At 41.4% G+C, this 22,261-nt stretch overlaps 1 protein-coding gene across 1 annotated transcript; it reads left to right on the top strand.

The window, feature by feature from the left end:
• Positions 1–16,139: 16,139 nt before the first annotated feature.
• Positions 16,140–21,434, top strand: LOC129716585 (uncharacterized). The gene has a single exon (XM_055666420.1). The coding sequence runs from the start codon at positions 16,140–16,142 to the stop codon at positions 21,432–21,434; it is 5,295 nt and encodes a 1,764-aa protein (XP_055522395.1).
• Positions 21,435–22,261: the final 827 nt, after the last annotated feature.

Below are 22,261 nucleotides of genomic sequence, written 5' to 3'. Positions count from 1 at the left end.
TCTCAGCTTGTTTCGAGAAGCCTGAATTTTCAGCCAATAACAGGGAATTTCGACAATAAAGCAGCTGTTCTAACTAACACGCTAAAAGAGTGTACCAATAGCCTAGTTCCCGAAAAGTGTGTTGAATTGCATAATCCGAACAGCTGGTACTCTTTAGAACTTTTGCGTTTAAAACGTAAAAGAGATAAAAAGTACAAAAAATTTTGCAGAAGTAATGATAGCAATGATTGGAATAGGTACACCGCTGCGCGGAATATATACTCACGCACCTTGAAAAAGGCACGATGTGAATATATACAACGGAAGATTGATCAACATCAAAATAATAGCAAAGAGTTATGGAAAATTTTAAAATCATTAATAAAAAGTAAAGATAGTTGCCCGCAAACCATAACTTTTAATGGCTTAGAAGAACATTCGGCGCGAGTGATTGCAAGTAAATTTAACAGTTATTTCGTTGATAGTGTTCAATCGATCAATCAGAGTATTGATTTGGTCAACGAACCTCTCGAAATAATACAGCCGGTCCATAATAACTTTAATTTTTCTGGTTTTCATCCTATTACTTTTGCACAGTTGAAAGATATTTGTTTTTCTCTTGAGAGATCGGCTGGTATCGACAATGTCAACGCAAAAGTAATACAAGATTGCTTCCATGTCATTGGACACGATCTGCTGGACCTTATCAATGAATCACTGCAAACAGGGCACGTGCCTCAGGTTTGGAAGGAATCACTTGTGGTTCCTATCCCCAAGATTAATGGGACGGATAAAGCCGAAGAGTTCCGCCCCATTAATATGTTGCACACATTGGAGAAAATTTTAGAACTAGTTGTGAAAGGCCAGCTGATGGATTATATAAATAGTAATGATTTGCTAATCCCAGAGCAAACAGGTTATCGAGAGGGTCACTCTTGTGAGTCTGCTTTAAATCTGGTGTTAGCAAAATGGAAAGAAAAAATCGAGGCTAAAGAAACTATTTTTGCGGTGTTTTTGGATCTAAAACGCGCTTTTGAAACAATTTCTAGGCCCTTATTGTTACAAACATTGGAGCGCTTTGGTATCGTAGGGACAGCATACAAATGATTTGAGAGCTATTTGTGTGCTAGAACTCAAAAGACTCGTTTTAATGATTCTGAATCGGATTCCATTGCTAATACACTTGGTGTACCGCAAGGAAGTGTTTTAGGGCCCATTTTGTTCATTATTCATATTAATGACATGAAGCGAGTTTTACGGTTTTGCGATATCAACTTATTTGCTGATGATACTGTTCTGTTCATTGCGGCTAAGAATCCTAATGACGTTGTGGCACTTTTAAATCAAGATTTACATTATCTGGCGAATTGGTTGAAATCTAAACAGCTTAAATTAAATATTAGCAAAACAAAGTACTTAATCATTTCTTCTGCCAACTCCAGACCAGACGTAAATATTGCAATTGATGGTGAGACGATTGATTGCGTAAACGAAATAAAGTATCTTGGAGTGATTATTGATGACAAATTAACTTTTATGTCTCACATTGACAATGTCATCAAGAAAATGGCAAAAAATACGGTATTCTGTGCCGTTTGAAAAATGAATTGACTGTTAGTAGTAAAATTAGTCTTTCTAAGTCAATCATTTCACCACATATAGATTTTTGCCCATCCATATTATTTCTTGCAAACAATACACAAATATTGAGACTGCAGCACTTACAAAATAAAGTTATGCGATTAATATTAAGATGTAATAGATACACTTCCTCGAGTTTTATGCTGGACGCATTGCAATGGCTTTCTGTGAAGCAAAGAGTATATTTTCTGACAATGGTGTTTCTATATAAAATTTTTAATAATATGCTGCCTCGATATTTGTGTAATCGAATTGATAGGGGAAGTGATTTTCATAGGTACAACACTAGAAACGCGGATGATGCTAGAACACCAAATTTTCTTTTTGGAAGATCACAGAACTCTCTGTTGTACAAAGGAATAATTTTTTTCAATGCGATGCCAAGACAGGTAAAACATGCAGCAACAATGGCGGAGTTTAAAAGGCTTTGTATTTAACACATGAAGTCTGTTTTGTATACAGATTATATAGAATTTTTTGTAAATTAATGACGAAGATTGTAAAACTTATGTATTTTTTTTTTAATTTATTGGGTAAACTAAGCTATTATGTTCACTGATGATGATGGATTTTTGTTTGAATTAGTTGTATAACATTTAATAGTAGAGTTTAAAAAAGAGTCGACTACACATGTTTGAGCCACGCGCGCGTAGACTGACATAGACAATCTGGATATTGAGTACATCAGGATTAAACCCCTGAAATTGAAACAAAAAGCATATCGGGTTGGAAAGTTGCTTTTTGGTATGAAATAGTATATATGCTGTTATTCTGATTTTTGATATTTATCTGTTTTTACGATTTTGAACTAGGGTTGGGAGAAAAAACTGAAAAGGCTTGGGTTCGCCTGTGGACTGTAAAGCTCGTTATCGAGAACTATAGTATCACAGGATCTCTCTCGTAGTTTTGGATCGTTATCCAGAATCAATTCTGATTAGTTAACACTCCTAAATGTTAGGTTCAATTCCTAACCAAGTCCAGATAATTTTCGGGTTGGAAACGTTCTGGATGAGCCTTGGATCCATGATGGTATTGGAAAATCGTTTTTTTATACTCATTGTTAAATTATTGGTATGCTTTTGAAGGGTTACTATGTCTGTATTAATAACCAGTCCGTTATTTGTTTGCCAACTGGTTACATTGTATGACTCTATATAATATCTTACTTAGATAAATCGACCAGCTCAAACCGATGTAGGGGTATGAGGTGGGACCATCATCATCATCATCACGTTATAAAAGCAAAGCATATACTAAAGACTGCTTAAACTCACTTACTTTTCCCAGAAATGGCTAGACCGGTTTTTACAAAATCAGTTGAAAATGAAAGATCTAGTGGCCTCGTAACCCCCTATTGAACTTCATTGTAATCGGATTTTTAGTTTAGGCACCGTGTATCAAAATGTGAAAATCACGAAATTTCATTATCTCAGAAACTAAACAACCAATTTAAACAAAACTGGTGCCAAATGAACGGTCTGTCTTGAAAATCCTCATCTAATGATTAAACATGTGGTTCAAAAAAGTTATGTATAATAGATATGTATAAAAAAAGGAAATCACATTTTGAAAACAAACATATTCCAAAAACTGCTTAAGCTCACTCAATTTTTTTCAGAATGGTTGGACCGATTGTAACTAAATTAGTCTCAAATAAAAAATCTAGTTGCGCAATACAATCCTATGTAATTACACTGTTATCGGACTTTAACTTTGTCCGTTATGTATCAAATTGTAAAAATCACAAAACTTAATTAGGTACCACATAAACTACACAACCGATCTGAACATAGTTGGATTCAATGGACCCAATAAACTTGTTTCTAAAACCATCATAATGTTTAAGCATGTGGTTTAAAAGTTATGGAAAGAAAAGTAGCTCGGAGACTGTTTAAAACTGTAGCAACGATCAAAATATGTGGCCTCAACATTTTTCAAATTCGATGTTGTACTATAACCAGATTAGGCAGAATTTGGCCATTTTAGGAAGTATTCCGGCAACCAGTGAAGTAGTCAGGGAGACTGCGGGTTCAAGTCCCGTCTGGATGCGGTATGTTTTTCCAAAGTTGTATCATATTTTCAGTTCGCTTATTTTTCGCTTCCCCGGCTGCACACACTGTCTGCCTTTAATGAACTTGAATGTTAACGGGTAAAAGCCGTTGTTGAAGATAGGAATTAATTCGAAAAAAATTATCCCTACGAAGCAGACTGGCTTTGGTCTCGATCACACAGGTCTATAAGAGTTATCAGCGTCAGCTGACTCTCCTGTATGTGATGAGACATTTCTTTCAGTCGCATAAACAACGCCTGCACAGCAGTGTGTGTAGTTAGGGGTGAGCAATAGAATAAGTCGGCAGTGGATTTTTCGCGTGATGTATTTGAAACATATTTATTTCATGGTATTTGCATGTGTAAGTGTTAATGTATGCTCATATGTGTGTGAATGTTAGGTTTTGAATGTTCGTTTAGTTGTGCTGTTGGCTACCAGAAATTCGTTATTTAAAGTGGAAAATAAATCCAGCAGAAATTTTCAAGGTGTATTTTTTTTAAATGGGAAAGTTGTATTAATCTATTTGAACCAATAATAACTTCGAATGAGAAAGGCTGGGTCTCACCACTAGGTGGATTAATTTGGGTTTTTTCCAATATTACCATATTTTCTGGACTATCATTGAATTTTTTCGCACTTTTGAATTCCTTTTGTGTTCTTTACTTCAGCGTTTTGGTAACGTTTTTGGACATTGGCTGATTAATGTTTTCTGATCCAATTTGGAACCCTTTTTTTGCAGGTTCCACTCTAAGAAGCGTTTTTTTCACTTTTCGAAATTCATTTTGCGATCACGTTTTTGTAGTATTTTTGTCTTTTTGAGCTTGTTTTGCAACCATTTTTGTCCTCTTATGGCTTTTTCGCCATTCTGAGTCCAATATTTATTGACTTTTCCCTTGCTATTGTGTTAGCTTGTTTTTTGCCTTTCTGAGCTTATCTTGTTTTTATTCTGGTCTTGTCCTTATTTTAAGTTTTTTCCCTTTTTCGACACATACGAACATATTTTCATTCTGAGTCTAAATTTGAATATTTTTTTATTCTTCGGAGAACTTCTGTGGCCATTTTGAACTCCATTTGGGGTTATCTTTGTTAACTTTTTTCTACTATAAGATGTTTTCGTTTTTCGCTTCCGGTACAGGGTTATCTTCACATATCTCCACCACAGCCAGTTCACCGTAGCTCGCTTGAATCTTTCACTTTGCGTTCGAACCCATGCTTGCCGAATCCTTCCATTTCCGGACACGATATGCGTTTCCACCACTCCACGAACCCAACATTTCCGGTTGTAGCGGCCTGGTTTCACTTGGTCCTCGGATTCAGCGATGGAACGTAATCATTAATCCAGCGTTCCCACATCACGCTGCCTAGCTGCTGCGAACGCTGAAAAGCGTCCTCAAGGACCACGGCATGAAGCGGCGTTGGTAAACTCTCACAAGGCTGATTCGGTGAAGCACCCTTCAGGAAATGGTTCGGGGTGAGTGCCTTTGCTTCGTCTGATTGCTGCGATTCATAGGTGAGCGGTCGTGAGTTCACTACACTCCTCGCAGCTCAGTTCCGTTATCGGAGAAAAACTCGAATGGCCAGCCCCGGCGACCGATGAATCGGTGAATTGCCATCAAGCATGACTGAGTCGTTGGACCATGTGCCACTTCTAAGTGGACTGCGCGTGTCACCAGGCATGTAAACAGCGCGATCCAACGTTTTTCTGTTCTGCGGCCTACAGTCACATCGAACGGTCCCAGATAGTCGACGCCGACGTAGCTGAATGACCGAAGATACGGCGTGAGTCTCTGCACCAACAGCGAAGCGCGTAGCTCCTCGGTCGTGTTCGCCGGTGGCAGTTCTTTCATCGGCCACTCCCTCTCGCTGTTGTATAAGAATGCAGGTCCTTGAACCCACGTACTGTTTGGCTGCATATTCGTACCCTTGCCCCACTTCGTTAATTGATCGGCCACGTTGAATCGCGTCGGTACCCAGCGCCAATCCGTTATCTTCGTTCGGCTCAGTATTTCACCAATCCGAAACCCAACGAACTGCTTATATCGGCGCTGATCGGAACGAATCCAGACAGTACAACACTTGCATCGACCACTAAAACGACCACTAAACCACTCGCTCAATCTTCAAGCTGTGACTCTCGATAACCGTCTGTGCTAGTCGTGCTCCGTGGACAGCAGCTAGAAGCTCCAGGCGCGGGATTGACAGTTGCTTCAAGCCACTTTTGACCGGCTCATAACCAGCGCACATTTCTTCTCCTTGTACGATAGCGCGGAAATATGCTACGCAGCCGTACGCTGTCTCGCTTGCATCAGCGAACACATGTAGCTGCAAATCGGAAAACTAATCTGACCTGGCTTCCGCGAAATAACTACGGCACAGCTTGAACGACTCGATACTTCGCATCATCTGCACCCACCGCTGCCATCTCTTGAATGATATCTCATCAATTTTGGCATCCCGGTCACATCCGGTACGCCAGGGATCTTGCATGACAATCTTGCCGCACACTGTGATCGGAGTGAGAAATCCCATAGGGTCGAACTGGGTCATCACGAAACTGAGGACTGTTCGCTTCATTGGATACACTGCGTTATCGAGAACTATCTGAAACTCTGCCTTCGACGCGGTAGCGAAACGGAAAATGTCTTCAATCGGCTCCCAGACGATCCCCAGAACACGTTCGTAATCGGTTCCCTTATCCCGAGAAAAAACGACTGCTTCGTCTGCACTGCGCTTGCCTAGTGCCTCCAAAAACTTCGTCGAATTCGACATCCAGTTGCGTATGTGAAATCCACCACGTGAGTGGATGTATCTCAGCTCCTGAGCTCTCTGGATCGCCTGCTCAACAGTGTCTACGCTGTCGTAGTAGTCGTCTACGTAGTGCTTTTTAATAATCGCCATCGAAGCTTCCGGGAACTGTCCCGCGAATTCATCAGCGCTTTCATCTTTCGTACTGCTATCGGATAGCTGTCGGGAAAGTTCCGTTTGTCGTTTCGTCACGTCAGTCCCGTTTCGAAACAATCGCCCTCTCTTTTTGTCGTCGCTGTAAGGATTTCTCGTGCACGCTTCTCTTCAGCAGGCTCAGGTACAACGAAAGACGTCACCGCCGCCTCGTCCATCACGTAATGCTTTCGAATCATGTCGTGTAACTCCTGGTTACTCAGTGCTGATACAGAAAGCAAATTCAGGTAGGTATGGATAGAGGGCTTACGCCTCTGCGGACCGTAAATCGACCTGCCGAGTCTCTAACGAACTGCAATCGGATCGCTGGGCTTTCCAATCCGTGACTCCAACGCACAGTGGTCCAATAAGGCAAAAAGTGGAACTTAATTCCATAGCGCCTTTCAACTTCATCCTAGCTTAATAGTGTCTTCGGAGCAATTGTTTGTATGAATGACCCGCATAATTGCAAATTATCAAAAAATATGAAAAGTTTACTATACTAAAACTAAAAAAATTAACTTTTTTGTGTTAAGAGATAGAAGAATAGTTTATTCAGCAAAGTTGTAGAAAATTCAAAAATATGAAACTTTGTTGAACAAATGAAAATCCTATCTCTTTTCGGTACAAAGTTATAAAGTACACTACATGGAACTTATTTAAAAGTTAGTTTTTTGTACTTAACTTTTGTTAGTTGCATTTTACACGAAAGTGTAGTTCGGAGGAATTGTTACGACACATAAAACTCACATTTTTGCCGAAGACTATATATCTCCAGGACTTTTCCTTACAAAGTTATACCATATTTTAACTTATTTTTTTGGTAACTTCAAGAACGTATAGGTTAAAAAGGGGCAAGTGGAATCATGATGTCATTACTTTTCCTTGAAGTTAAGCTGAAGTACTATAAACTTCTTCAGGTTCCATTTGTCCCAATCCACTCATTTTAGAGTACGGCGAGCATATGTTACAGTAGGTTTTCATATATTAAATATACTAACTTTTTTGTGTTAAGAGATAGAGGAATGGTTTATTCGGCAAATTTTTAGAACATACAAAAATATGAAACTTTGTTGAACAAACAAAATTTCTATCTTCATTGGGAATAGAGTTACAGAGTATTTCATGTAAAAGTTACTTAAAAGCTAGTTTTTTGTATTTAACTTTTGTTAGTTACATTTTACAAGAAAACGTCGTTCTAAAGAAGCATTTTGGCATACAAAACACACGTTTTTGTTGAAGGCCACACATCTCCAGGACTTTTCCTTACAAGTTATAGCGCATTCCAGCATATTTTTCCGATAACTTTAACAACGTATAGAATAAAGATTAGGTGGATTGGGACGGATGTAACTTATAGTAGTTTTGTGCATTTGAGCTAAACTTTGAGAAAAAGAATTGACATCATGATTCCACTTGCCCCTTTTTCCTTTATACGTTCTTAAAGTTATCGAAAAAATATGCTGAAATGTACTACATCTTTGTAAGGATAAGTCCTGGAGATGTGTGACCTTCAACAAAAACGTGTGTTTTGTATGCCCAAATGCTTCTTTAGAACAACGTTTTCTTGTAAAATGTAACTAACAAAAGTTAAATACAAAAAACTAACTTTTAAGTAACTTTTACATGAAATACTCTGTAACTCTGTTCCCAACGAAGATAGAAATTTGGTTTGTTCAACAAATTTTCATATTTTTGTATGTTCTAAAAGTTTGCCGAATAAACCATTCCTCTATCTCTTAACACAAAAAAGTAAGAATATTTAATATATGAAAACCTACTGTAACATATGCTCGCCGTACTCTAAAATGAGTGGATTGGGACAAATGGAACCTAAAGAAGTTTATAGTACTTCAGCTTAACTGCAAGGAAAAATATTGACATCATGATTCCACTTGCCCTTTTTTAACCTATACGTTCTTGAAGTTATCGAAAAAATAAGCTAAAATATGATGTAACTTTGTAAGGAAAAGTCCTGGAGATATATGGTCTTCGGCAAAAATGTGTGTTTTGTGTGTCCTAATAATTCCTCCGAACTACACTTTCGTGTAAAATGCAACTAACAAAAGTTAAGTACAAAAAACTAACTTTTAAATAAGTTCCATGTAGTGTACTTTATAACTTTGTACCAAAAAGAGATAGGATTTTCATTTGTTCAACAAAGTTTCATATTTTTGAATTTTCTACAACTTTGCTCAATAAACTATTCTTCTATCTCTTAACACAAAAAAGTTAATTTTTTTAGTTTTAGTATAGTAAACTTTTCATATTTTTTGACAATTTGCAATTATGCGGGTCATTCATACAAACAATTGCTCTGAAGATACTATTAAGCTAGGATGAAGTTGAAAGGCGCTATGGAATTAAGTTCCACTTTTTGCCTCATTGGACCACTGTGCAACGGTGCGAACAGATACAGGTTGTCTAAACCGGGGAGAACTGTTGGCAACCCCGTTGGATCTTTCACTGGAACTCCAGGTGCCGCTTTGCGGTCTCCGCAACTCGTACATTCTGCTTTGGGAGCTTTAGTTTCGACACTGTTCTAGTGTTATTCAGCGGAAACTTCTCCCGAGACCCCTTTTACGATCCATGTGACGATCAGAGGCTCCAAATTACCGTCTGCTCTCAGCCGCTTGGCGACCTCTTCATCCACCAGAGTAGCGGACGACCCTTCGTATAAAAACGCCACAGTATCGTACTGCCGATTGCCCACGTGAAGCGTCACTTGAATCATGCGAAAAATCACTGAAAAATCCGTCTATTTTACTACGTCGCACTCTGCTTTCTGCAATTGGACTGATTCTTCCACACGATGCAGCAGCGGATGATGGTTTCCCTGACAGTTCTGGATCGAACATCGGATCTTCGAAAAGCATCGCCCGTTTCCGTGCTTGTGCAGACAGAGTTCGCATAGTTTCTGCCTGCCGATCTCCCTAAACCGCTCAGCAACGTTCATTCGTTTAAATTCTTCGCAGAACTTGATGAGACGACCCGAACGCTTACAAATCCAGCACGCCTCCGAACGAACTCTTTTTTTTCGGGTAGCCTTTCCCATATCGCACTGGTTCGTTCATCGACAACGCATCGGACTATGTTACTTTAGACACATCAGATCTCGTTGGTTAAATTAGTCAACATCCTTAAAGGACTGTCCACCTTGTTTCGCTTGAAACGAACTCAATCCAGCTTATAGCACGGAAGCAGCTTGTCTACTAGCTCCTGCCCCAACATCGGGTTGTTCAGGTGGTCGTTCAGATGAGCGGCCTCCAAATGATCGCACAACTGCTTCACCGTGATCCCAAAGTGTATGAAGGATTCCAAACGGTCCGCTTTCGGTGATGGTGCGCTCCTCACTTTTGCCAGCAATGTCTTAAGCAGCTTCTCCGGCTTGCCGAACAGATTCCGAAGATCCATGATTACATCCGGAACCGAATCCGGCCTTGAAGTTCTGTCGTGAACTCGAAACTGCTGATGAACAGTGGTCAGACCTCCGGTTCTCCTCGGAATTTGAGAAGACTCTGTGACACTGCTTTCCGGACTGCCAATTGGTCATTTGATAGCCTACCAATGCTTACCAATGCTGCGCCTCGGTCCGCCTTCTTCTTCCAAATTCGTATAGTTCACGGTTCTATACGAGCGTACACTGTGTGCTTCTTCTCCATTGTCACTTCCATCGCTAACATTCTCATCGCCTTCTGTCGTCTTCAACTGACTGGGAACATTTTTCCCCCGATCCTCGCTCATCGAATTTCCTTTTGGAAACGCGCCCCAAAAGTCATCTGTCAGTCCCAAAGTGTCTCTCTCATGCAATTGTCTCACTTTCTGCCTGACACGTTCATCCGAAATACCATGGACTACGCCGTCCTGCTCCTTCAGCGCGTTGACGTATCGGGCGCTTTGCTTTCTTTGCTTCCGGATTTCATCTCGCTTCTTCAGGTATTTCCGTTCAGTGGCAAGTTGATCGTCCAGCTTCTGCTGTTATACTTTTCCACTTCACGTTGGAATTGGAGTTCTTGCTCACGCATCTCCCGCTTCAGCTGCAACTGTTTCTGAAACAAAGCCTATTTCCTCACCAGTTGCTTTTTCCGGTCTTCCATCTGCTTCGCGAACACATTCCTCATCTTCTGTTCCCCGTCCGACTGCTGGTCGGTCAGATCGGACACGGAACCAGGGTGATTTGAGCCAGAATAGTTTGACCCGAATTTCTTCTTTGCCTCCAGAACTTTCAGTTGGTTGCCGGACGGTGCACACTGCGGGCAGTACCAATCGACCTTGGTTATCTTCTGGTCGACACCAGCACAAGAAAAATGAGCTCAAAACTAACATTCCCTGCACTGGACCCAATTTACATCCTCTGATTCGTCCGCCTTCTTGGCGCAATACAAACACTTCTCATTATCCCCGAACGATGTAGCCATCTTTTCAGATTATGTCCGGAAATTTTGAAGTTTATTGGGTTTGTGTGCTTCCCGGATAGTAAATACAAATTTCACAGCAGTTGCAATGTGAACAGCTTCAAACTAGAAGTAGGTTTTTTTAGGGTGGTCGGTATTACCGACTTTTCGAAAAACCGGTATTTCGGTATTCATAAAAATAAAAACCGGTAAAAACCGGTATTTTTATTTTTTCTGACTAATACATACCAGAGGCGACTCGTGGTCTTTAAACCAACTTGTTCAACTACAAAATTCTGAAAATCAATAATGACAATCATGCCCGCGGAAAAACGCAAGTCATTCTCTCTGTACTATTTGAAAATAAAACTGAAAAATAATTAAATATATACAGAAATTTGGATTTGATATTTGTTTTTCGCCTAGCGTTTCAGGTCGCATCTATGGACGTGTCGCTGCATAATTATGTTTTTGCATTTATAAGTACCTATGCTTCATTACGACCCATTTTTTTCTGTATGATTTGGACCACTTGTTTTGATCTCTTGTGGTTTTATACGATTCAGATACAACACTGGATAAATTTATTAGTGTTTGGAAAACTTTAATGAATGAATCCAGTGATATGATTACGAAGAACATATTTTCGAAACTTTATTTCAAAGTTCTATCACATCGCAAAACTTAGTTTTAAATAAATGAATAAATTTGAAATTCTTAGAGGAACAACCGTTGAGAAGAGTAAATGAATGAAGAAGAAAATGAAATGACGATCGGACACAAATTTACATTCTACGAATCCGAAGGAATCGAAGGTAAATACTTCTCTATTCTGTTTGATGCTCTTTAAACAGTTCTTCCAAATTGAGTTGAACCTGAGAAAGCTTTTTTCTCCGCTAGAATGATTGCTAATAAAATTCGCTGCGGTTTGGGCAACGAAGCTTTGACCATGCTACAGCTATTTAAATTTCACTTTCTCAAGGATAAGGAGCAGTAATTTTTAGGACGAAATTCTTCATTGATTGATTATTTCATCCTGTAAACGCTTTGTATCGACGCCAAACAAAAAATAAACCGCTCATCCAAATTTATATTTATATATTATTTTTTTTTTCAGTTTTACTTTTAAATAGCACAAAACGAAAAATGACTTATGTTTTTTCGCGGACAAGAATGTGATTACAGCCCCAAACTACGATTTTCAGAATTTATGGTTGAACTGGTAGGTTCCAAATCCACGGGTTGCCTCTGTAACTATGAGAGTGTGAAGAGACTAGCTGTTCTACCTAAAAAATAAATGTCTTGCTTTATTGATATGCAGTTTTTTGTCATATTATCGATACACTCAAATACATCATCTGAATCCAAGCAAAACAAATAAGAAGGAAACAAAAATTGATAAATAGGTTAGAGTAAATTAATATTCAATGTTGCTTCTGTCTACACGCTGAATCCAAAAAAAGTCGTTCGGTAATTTTTTTTACAATAATCCATCGGTAAAGTGTAGTAATACCGGTATTCCTGCAAAAAAGCATCAAATTAACGACTGTTCTGTGAGATCTGTAAGTTTTACCATAATTCTGTTAACTGTTACCGAAATATTTGCTTAATTTTACATTTACCGAAAATTGTATAACTTTTCAACGAACAACCTGTAAAAATGCCAAATTGTGAATGTGGTGGCCATTTTTCTCATACGTGCAATCGTGCAAGACGCGAATATTTTCTACTGGTGCTGCTGATTTGTTTTAATTGTTGTGTGTAAACATAGGATATTTATAATTTGGAAAGTGTTAATGGATGTACGAGTCGCTAGCATTTTTCGTAAGTAATCTGGTTAATTTAGTTTGATTTTAGACGGTACCGGCAGGCTCATTTATAACCGACTATTTCTGCCACCGGTATTTTTTACAGGTGCGTTCGGTATTTCTGTTCATTTTTCAAGCTTCTTTCGGTAAATTTTACTGGCTGCTCGGTTTGGAACATTACCAAAAAGCTGCGAAAATTACCGACCACTCGGTTGGTGGTTTCACAAACTGTTCGGTAATTTTCGAAAACACCGAAGATTTCACCGAACGTTCAGCTGTTGAGATTCCGGTAAAATTTTACCGAATTCGGTGTTTTATTTTAAGTGTGTAAATATATTTAGTATATACACCGTCATGTGATTTGTAACGCCTACCTAAGTGGGTAGCATTCATTAACCTTACAATGATTTATGAATATTGTGACAATTAATTTTTTAATTTTAAGAAAAATACCGGAAATACCGGTTTTTTCGCCTCTCCAATACCAGTATTTCGGTATTGGAAAAAATATCGGTATTACCGGTTTTTGTTTTACCGGTAAACCACCCTAGTTTTTATTAAACATCATATTTTAACTTAATATACCCGAAATATACATTTTAGTGTTCCTTTAAAAGCTCTATCCAGGTTACAAACTCTTCACTCAAAAGGATCGCACTCAGGCCTCGATTCTGTAAATCAGAATTGTTTGTTCAAATATCACCCGTTTGACGTCAGTTCTACTCACGGTAATATCGCTCTAAGCATCGGCTGATCCGTTTAATTTTTCTGTACCTATTTTAACTAAATAAGGATCACTCTAAATAAGCCACACCGTAATTTCTTTCTTCGATGAACCTTCTTCTCCGCTTCAACTTTGTTTACTTTTCCTCTATTTACGTTCTGACAATTCGCTTCTCTCTATTTGACATTTCTTCTATCCTCTTAACTACTCTCTAAGAGCAAGTGCACCGGTGAGTTGCCATTTGAGTTGCTATTTTCACAACGCTAGCCGTTGCTATTTTGGATAGCAACCGATGTTCGCACCGGTCGTTGCTATTGGGGATTACCAATTCATCTATTTCTTTTTAACGCCGGCAGTTGCTAATTTCTAAAGACCGTCACTAGCTAGCATTAGCAAAATGTTTGTGTGTGTCGTATTTTCCAAAAATTCTGCGCATCTAGTAATAACCAATTTATCTGTCCGTGAATTGTTTCCGGAATGATCTGCGTTCTTTCTACTTCATAAAATATCCCCTTCATTTCAAGCAACTCTGTTTTAACTTTGTTTTCGTTCTCCAAAATTATCGATAACACAATTCTGTTGCAGGTTTCTTCGTTTGTGGTGCATGGATTTTTTTATCCTTGTATGTTTAATTAAAGTAATTGCGTTAGACCGTGGAACGTTTCGCAACGTTGCCTTCAATAACTATTATACTCAAAAATGGCGAGCTGTCATTAATTGCATTTTGTACTTTGTGCTGTCTCGATTCCTACAATTTGTTATTAATATTTGCAAACTTGCAGCCAAACAAAATTTGAATGTGGAACGCGGAAATTGTTCTCGAGTATTTGGTTAATTCTAGTGACGAAGAAAATGATTTCGCGAAACAAATCTTTTTATACGCGAGTATGAAATGATTTTTGGAAAGATTCGGGGTGGCTCTCAGCCTGGAAAACGGTTAAATATTGACCGCTATGCTGAGAAAGCTTGCCATCTAGCGTTTTAACAATATATATATTTTTTTTGGAAACACCGGTGTTGGAAGGTACTATCATTTCACTTTGCTACCAACCCATCCAAGTGAACGTATGCAGCCACTGGTCTAATCTACACAATCAGCTGTCAGAGTGCAGATCGATATCACTCTATCGATTCCTATCACCGAGAAGAATAATCGTCAACTCATCGTTAGATTCACCAACGACGGTGAGATCAGTCTCCAACCGATCACGGCCGCATTCGGGTGTCCCAAGGGGGAACCCAACAATCAACCTAAATCAACTTATCGAATAATTGTACGCTAGTCTAAGAATAAAGTTAATATAGTAGTACGTGTAGTGTCATCAATAAAAAGCCGTTGTTTAAGTGGTATCGAAGTGTATTTGTTCTGGCACCCACATTGCCCAGCTCGGAAAGAAATTGGACCTACAACTCACCAGCCAAACAACAACCCACCACAGGCGGAATCGGAAGGTCAGTCGTCATTTCACCTACATAAGCTGGTCCTTCGAACCGGATCCAAATTGGTTGGATCTGGACCCTTCAAGTGACGACAGCGTGGATCCATCTTTTCGACGTTACGGAACACAAAGGATCGAGGGCTATTATCATCGGCAACAAAGGAACGACGCCGCCTTTGTCATTCTACGACGCTCACGACGCCATTTTGGACGCTACAATCATCAACTCTGGTAATGTACTTGAACCGCTAATGCATGGTGGCGGAATTTCTGGATTTCGGGGTTGGACCTTTATCTTCGATCGGGAAATTAACTGGAGACTGGAACTGAGGGCATCATTTTTTAACGGGACGAGACATCATTAGCAGTGGGTGGTGCCAATCAACCGTGATCTGGATTCGGATCGCCTTTACAAGTAGACGAGATTAGCACGGTGGGCTAACGTGGTTCGTGCAATCATCCCAGGGCTTAATTAAATTTCTGCAGTATCGCCATTTGGTTTGGGCACTGGACATCGCACATCGGCCGTTTTGGCCAGGTAAAATTATACATAGTTATGTCCAGCTGTGGCCTGGACTCTTTCGGATATTATTCTAAATATAAATTTACCTTTCGATGCAATTTGACTTGTGCTTCTTTGCGGACTGAGCCTTGTTGGTAGTTCTGACGTATAAGGAGTGGTCTTGGATGTTGATCGATTTCGTTTGTATCATCAAATAGTTCTCAAAGGTGAGACTATAGTATATGTCCTGCGAAGCAGGACGTCTTTTGAATACTACACCCGCATTTTCCTTTTCGAACGCATTGGTTAAATATTTCTGGTTGAAAGTCACTCTGGTTGTCGTTGGTTGAAGCACCTACACTGGTTAATAGGAGCAGACAATATTTGTCCAGGTAAGGCAACGGTATATGTCCTGCCGAAGCCGCATGTTAGATACTACAATTACTTGAACTCCTTTCGTAACTGGATCGACGAGATATTGAGCTCACTTGTGTACCGGAAACACTCGAGGCCATTGTCAGTACTGGTGTGAAAAGATTTGGTGCCGCTGTCAGTTCTCCAGGTAGGCTGAGACAGTATATGTTTAGCCGAAGGAGGCCTATTTTGGAATACTACATTCGAGTTTCTTCTCCACTAAATCATTTCACACGAACCGGAGCGTCATCATGCCAGCTGCAGCATCCACGACAAAAAAGGTGGCCTCACTAAAGTCACTTCAAGCGAAGCTAAAGGGTTTGCACGCTTCGTTCAACAACATAGTGGACTTCGTATCAAATTACCCCGAGGATGTTACCGCTAGCCAGATATCAGTACGGTTAGAGCATTTGGCGGAGCTGTGGGAAAAGATTGGAGAGTTGGTTGCTGAGGTGGAGTCCCATGAGGACTTTGTGGTTGAAGATGATGCCTTTGCCAAGGAGCGGTTGGATTTCGAAAACCGTTATTTCCATGTTAAATCTTCTTTGCTGGACAAGACCAAAGAGTTGCAGGATCCTCCGGTTCAAGATCAATCTTCAGCACAGGTCGACAATTCCATGCATGTTTCGTCGGATCATGTTCGTTTACCTCAAATAAAACTCCAAACTTTCGACGGTAACATCGACGAGTGGCTTAGCTTTAGGGACCTTTTCACATCGTTGATTCACTGGAAGGTAGAGCTACCAGATGTGGAGAAACTGCATTACTTAAAGGGATGTCTACAAGGAGAGGCGAAGGCGCTAATCGATCCTCTGAAAATAACGAGAGGAAACTATCAAATTGCTTGGGAAACATTACTGAAACGCTATAACAATAGCAAATTGTTGAAGAAGCGGCAAATTCAATCGCTTCTAAAACTTCCTTCGGTGGCTAAGGAGTCTGCAGTCGAATTACATACACTTTTGGAGAGTTTCGAACGAGTTATTCACACCTTGGATCAGATTGTGCAGCCAAATGACTACAAGGATCTGCTGTTGGTTAATATTCTCAGCTCCCGTTTGGATCCCAGCACACGCCGAAGTTGGGAGGAACATTCAGCGAGTAAGGAACAGGATACCCTAAACGATCTAACGGATTTTCTGCAGCGTCGAGTTCAAATTTTAGAATCTTTGCCATCCAAGTTTACAGAAAGCAAGCGCGAATCGTCACCTACTAGGAAAAGGATACAACCATTTCGAGTCAGCCACAATGCAGTTCAAACGTCAACTGGGAAATGCTCCGCTTGTCCCGAAAATCATTGGCTATACACTTGTCCCACTTTCCAAAGGATGTCGGTAGCTAGTAGAGAATCGTTGTTGCGCACTCAATCGCTGTGTCGTAACTGCTTCAAACGAGGTCATCAGGCTAAGAGCTGTTCTTCCAAATATTCTTGCAGGAAATGTAAAGGTCGGCATCACACACTGGTTTGCTTCCAGAAAAATGGAGAAGGCGAGAAACAAAGGACAACCGAAGAACCTGGACCATCTAGAAACAATGCGGTTTCGTTAGCGGACACGAGTACGAGAACTGCAAACACATCAGTAACGGAAATAATATCAACCAACTTCTCGCAAAAGCGAAGCACTAATATACTACTTGCTACTGCTGTGGTTCTGGTCGAGGACGATGAAGGCTTACAGTACCCTGCACGGGCGTTACTCGACTCGGGATCGGAATGTAATTTCATCTCGGAGCAACTTCGTCAAATGTTAAAGGTGTCCAGGGAAAGGGTGGACATTGCAGTACTCGGAGTAGGTCAGGCATCGACAAGGGTAACTCAACGCATCGCGGCTACAGTGCACTCACGGGTTTCTGAATTTTCAAGGAAAATGGAGTTTTTGGTTTTACCAAGGGTTACGGTGAGCCTACCGATAACAACGGTGCAAATTTCGGAATGGAAATTCCCAGAAGGAATTCATCTGGCGGATCCAGCCTTTTTCCAATCAAAATGTGTCGATTTGGTTCTCGGTATCCAGGCCTTTTTCAGCTTTTTCCGGACTGGCAACGAATTCACACTGGGTGACGGTCTTCCACGGCTAACTGAATCGGTTTTCGGTTGGGTGGTGTCCGGTGAGATACAATCAGCGAAAACTTCTTCATGCATCACGTGTAACTTGGCGGTATCAGACACTTTGGAACAGTTAATGGAGCGGTTTTGGGCCTGTGAGGATATGGGCAACTGCAACAACTATTCGCCCGAAGAGGCGCGCTGCGAGGAGCAGTTTGGGCGTACTACTCGAAGGGAATCTGATGGTCGGTATACTGTTTCGCTCCCCAAGGATGAATCAACATTTTCGCTGCTGGGTATGTCAAAGGATATTGCTTTAAAGCGTTTTCAAGGGCTAGAGAGGAGGTTGGATCGAGACACCGAACTTCGTAAGCAATATGAAACTTTCATGATGGAATATTTGACCTTGGGACACATGAAAAGGGTAGAAACTGGCGAGCAAGCAGAAGTCAAGAGATGTTATTTGCCGCATCATCCTGTGGTAAAGGCTTCTAGTACTACAACAAAGGTCAGGGTGGTCTTCGATGCTTCATGCAAAACATCGACTGGCATCTCTCTCAATGACGCACTTCTCATTGGCCCGATGGTTCAGCGAGACCTGCGTTCTATAATACTCCGTAGCCGAACTCGCCAAGTAATGATTGTCGCAGACGTGGAGAAAATGTTCAGGCAAATTAACATGGATCAGGCGGATGCTCCGCTACAAAGCATTTTATGGCGTTTTAATCGTGACGACGAAATTGCAACGTACGAACTCAGCACCGTTACATACGGGACTAAACCGGCCCCATTTTTGGCCACTCGTACACTGAAACAGTTAGCTATGGACGAGAGTGAGAGGTTCCCCTTGGCAGCCCAGGCAACTGAGGAAGACACATATATGGACGATGTGATATCTGGGGCGGACGACATCGATACCGCAGTTGAATTAAGAAGGCAGTTAGTTTCCCTGTTTGAAAGTGGAGGTTTTCGATTACGAAAATGGATATCCAACAACGAGCGAGTTTTGGAAGGTATACCCAACGAAAATCTGGCACTCCCCAATACGAACGAGGTAAATTTGGATCATGAGTCATCGGTAATGACATTGAGGTTGACATGGTTGCCCAAAACGGACTGCTTTCGGTTTCAGTTTGCTATTCCGGCATTGCTTTCTGATCAACTTCAAACCAAACGCAAGATTCTCTCCATCATCGCATCGCTTTTCGACCCCCTAGGGCTCCTGGGAGCAACAATTGTGAGGGCTAAAATCTTCATGCAAGGACTTTGGCATCGTGTTAATGCAGGAGGCAAACGATTGGAGTGGGATGAGATACTCCCAGCAACGGTGGGTGAGGAGTGGCGTATATTTCATTCTCAATTGCCCACATTGAACACTCTTCGCGTTCCTCGCTGTGTCGTCGTAGCTTGTGCTGTTTCTACTGAGATACACTGTTTTTCGGATGCTTCGGAAAGGGCATATGGCACTTGTCTATACTTGCGAAGTACGGATAAAAACGGGAATTATACAGTCCATCTTCTAACTTCTAAATCGAGGGTCGCACCACTCAACGTACAGTCGCTGCCTAGGCTAGAGCTGCGGGGCGCTTTGCTTGCTGCACAACTAGTGGACAAGGTGTTGGATGCCCTTAAAGGGACGTATAGGGTCCATTTGTGGACGGACTCGACCTGTGTCCTTCAATGGATTAAAGCACCACCAAGTACATGGACAACATTTGTGGCAAATCGGGTCTCAAAGATCCAAGCACTTTCGGAAAAACATAATTGGAACCATGTGCCCGGAATTTCAAACCCCGCAGACTTGATCTCGCGTGGTATTTTACCAAATGCATTGGAAGGAAACCGCCTTTGGTGGGAGGGCCCAGACTGGTTGAAAAAGGAAAGGGAAGAGTGGCCCAATCAACCCGATATAAGGCTGGATACTATATCAGAGCGGCGACAAGGCACGGTGATATGCGTCGCGTCGGACGCGCCTTGCTTCAGCACTATGTTCGTTTCTAAATTTTCCGCATATTCGAGACTCATTCGGGCTACGGCATATTGGTTACGTTTCATAGCAATTTATGTAAAAAGGGTTAATCCAAAGCCAAATGGATTCCTCACTACTGTGGAGCTTAGGAGGGCAGAAGCAGTTATAATTCGGCGAATCCAAGAAGAAACGTTCTCGGAAGAATTGAAAGCGTTAACTAACAACAAGGCACTTCCTCGCAAGTCCCCTTTACGTTGGTTTAATCCCATGATTGATTTAAACGGAGTTTTACGAGTAGGTGGAAGGTTGGGACACTCGCAAGAGACCCATGACACAAGGCACCCAATGATATTGCCATGGAAACATGAATTTACTACCATGCTCTTTAGACACTATCACCAAACTTTACTGCATGCAGGCCCTCAACTGCTTCTCAGCTCAATTCGGTCACGATACTGGCCGCTGGGCGGAAGGAAAACAGCCAGAATGGTTGTCCACCAATGTCAGCGATGCTTTAGAGCAAAACCAACATTACTGAAACAACAGATGGGTGAGCTGCCAACGGCGCGCGTTACAGTAGCTAGGCCATTTTCCAGAACCGGTGTGGACTATTTTGGACCCGTGCATATTCGCGACGGGCGAAAGCGACCTGCGATTAAAGCATACGTCGCGGTGTTCGTATGCATGTGCACTAAGGCAGTGCACATGGAGTTAGTCACTGACCTGTCAACGGAACGCTTCTTACAAGCACTACGCCGATTTATCTCAAGACGGGGAAGGTGTACTGATTTGTATTCCGATAATGGGACAAATTTTGTCGGCGCGCGAAACCAATTAAAGGAATTGCGGAATTCACTAAGGGACAAAGAGCATCAAGAGAAGGTTTCTAAGGAATGCGCACAGAACGGTATGCAGTGGCACTTCAACCCACCTAGTGCCCCGCACTTCGGAGGCCTTTGGGAGGCTGCCGTTCGCTCAGCCAAACATCATTTGCTTCGTGTGTTAGGAGAAAATCCAATTGCGTTTGAGGATTTCAACACCTTGTTAATCCAGGTTGAGGGTTGCTTGAACTCCCGCCCACTCACTCCACTGTCGGATGACCCAAGTGATATGGAGGCGCTTACACCTGGTCATTTTTTAACCGGAGGATCCCTGCAAGCTATCCCAGAACCGGACTACACTGACGTGAAACTTAATCGCTTGAGTCGATGGCAACTGGTACAATGGCAGCTGCAAAACTTCTGGAAGCGTTGGCGGACAGAATATTTATCCCAACTGCAAGGTAGAACGAAAAATTGGGAACCTCCGTCGAAGGTAGAAATCGGAAGGTTGGTGATCATCGTCGACAGCAACCAACCACCAATGCGATGGAAGATGGGTCGTATACATAAGCTGCACCCTGGTCCTGATGATGTAGTCCGCGTAGTCACCGTAAAAACTGCAACGGGATATCTGCAACGGCCAATCGTTAAACTGTGCATATTACCATCTCCAGAGACCGAAAATTCAGCTGACTCGACAAGCAATTAGAATAGTCGCGGCTAAGTATCTCCATCCAATGCATCGAAAGGGGTTTGTTTATTTATTTCAGAAGTTCCTGTCACTTCAGGGTGGGTGAGGATGTTGGAAGGTACTATCATTTCACTTTGCTACCAACCCATCCAAGTGAACGTATGCAGCCACTGGTCTAATCTACACAATCAGCTGTCGGAGTGCAGATCGATATCGCTCTATCGATTTCTATCACCGAGAAGAATAATCGTCAACTCATCGTTAGATTCACCAACGACGGTGAGATCAGTCTCCAACCGATCACGGCCGCATTCGGGTGTCCCAAGGGGGAACCCAACAATCAACCTAAATCAACTTATCGAATAATTGTACGCTAGTCTAAGAATAAAGTTAATATAGTAGTACGTGTAGTGTCATCAATAAAAAGCCGTTGTTTAAGTGGTATCGAAGTGTATTTGTTCTGGCACCCACATTGCCCAGCTCGGAAAGAAATTGGACCTACAACTCACCAGCCAAACAACAACCCACCACAGGCGGAATCGGAAGGTCAGTCGTCATTTCACCTACAACCGGTCTACACCGATGACCATTTCCGACGCTGCTTTCGAAGATTAAAACAGCTGTAGATGCGAAAAATGGTTTTTTATTCAACAACCGGACGCAACGGGAAACTAAGACCAACATGCCTTCAAAAGAGTCAGCAGCAATAGTCGGTAATAGTTCCGAGCAATTCGCTCGAACCTTCCAGTTTTATTGAAATAATGACATGGTTGACCAATCTTTTGAGGACTTGAGCTTTATGCTTCGTGTAGATTAGAGTGCCAACCAAAATGGTCATTTCGAAT

Source organism: Wyeomyia smithii, chromosome 1 (assembly GCF_029784165.1).
Source record: "Wyeomyia smithii strain HCP4-BCI-WySm-NY-G18 chromosome 1, ASM2978416v1, whole genome shotgun sequence".
Taxonomy (NCBI): domain Eukaryota; kingdom Metazoa; phylum Arthropoda; class Insecta; order Diptera; family Culicidae; genus Wyeomyia; species Wyeomyia smithii.
The sequence above is the reverse complement of the archived record's forward strand: the minus strand, read 5'-3'. Positions and strand labels throughout refer to the sequence as shown.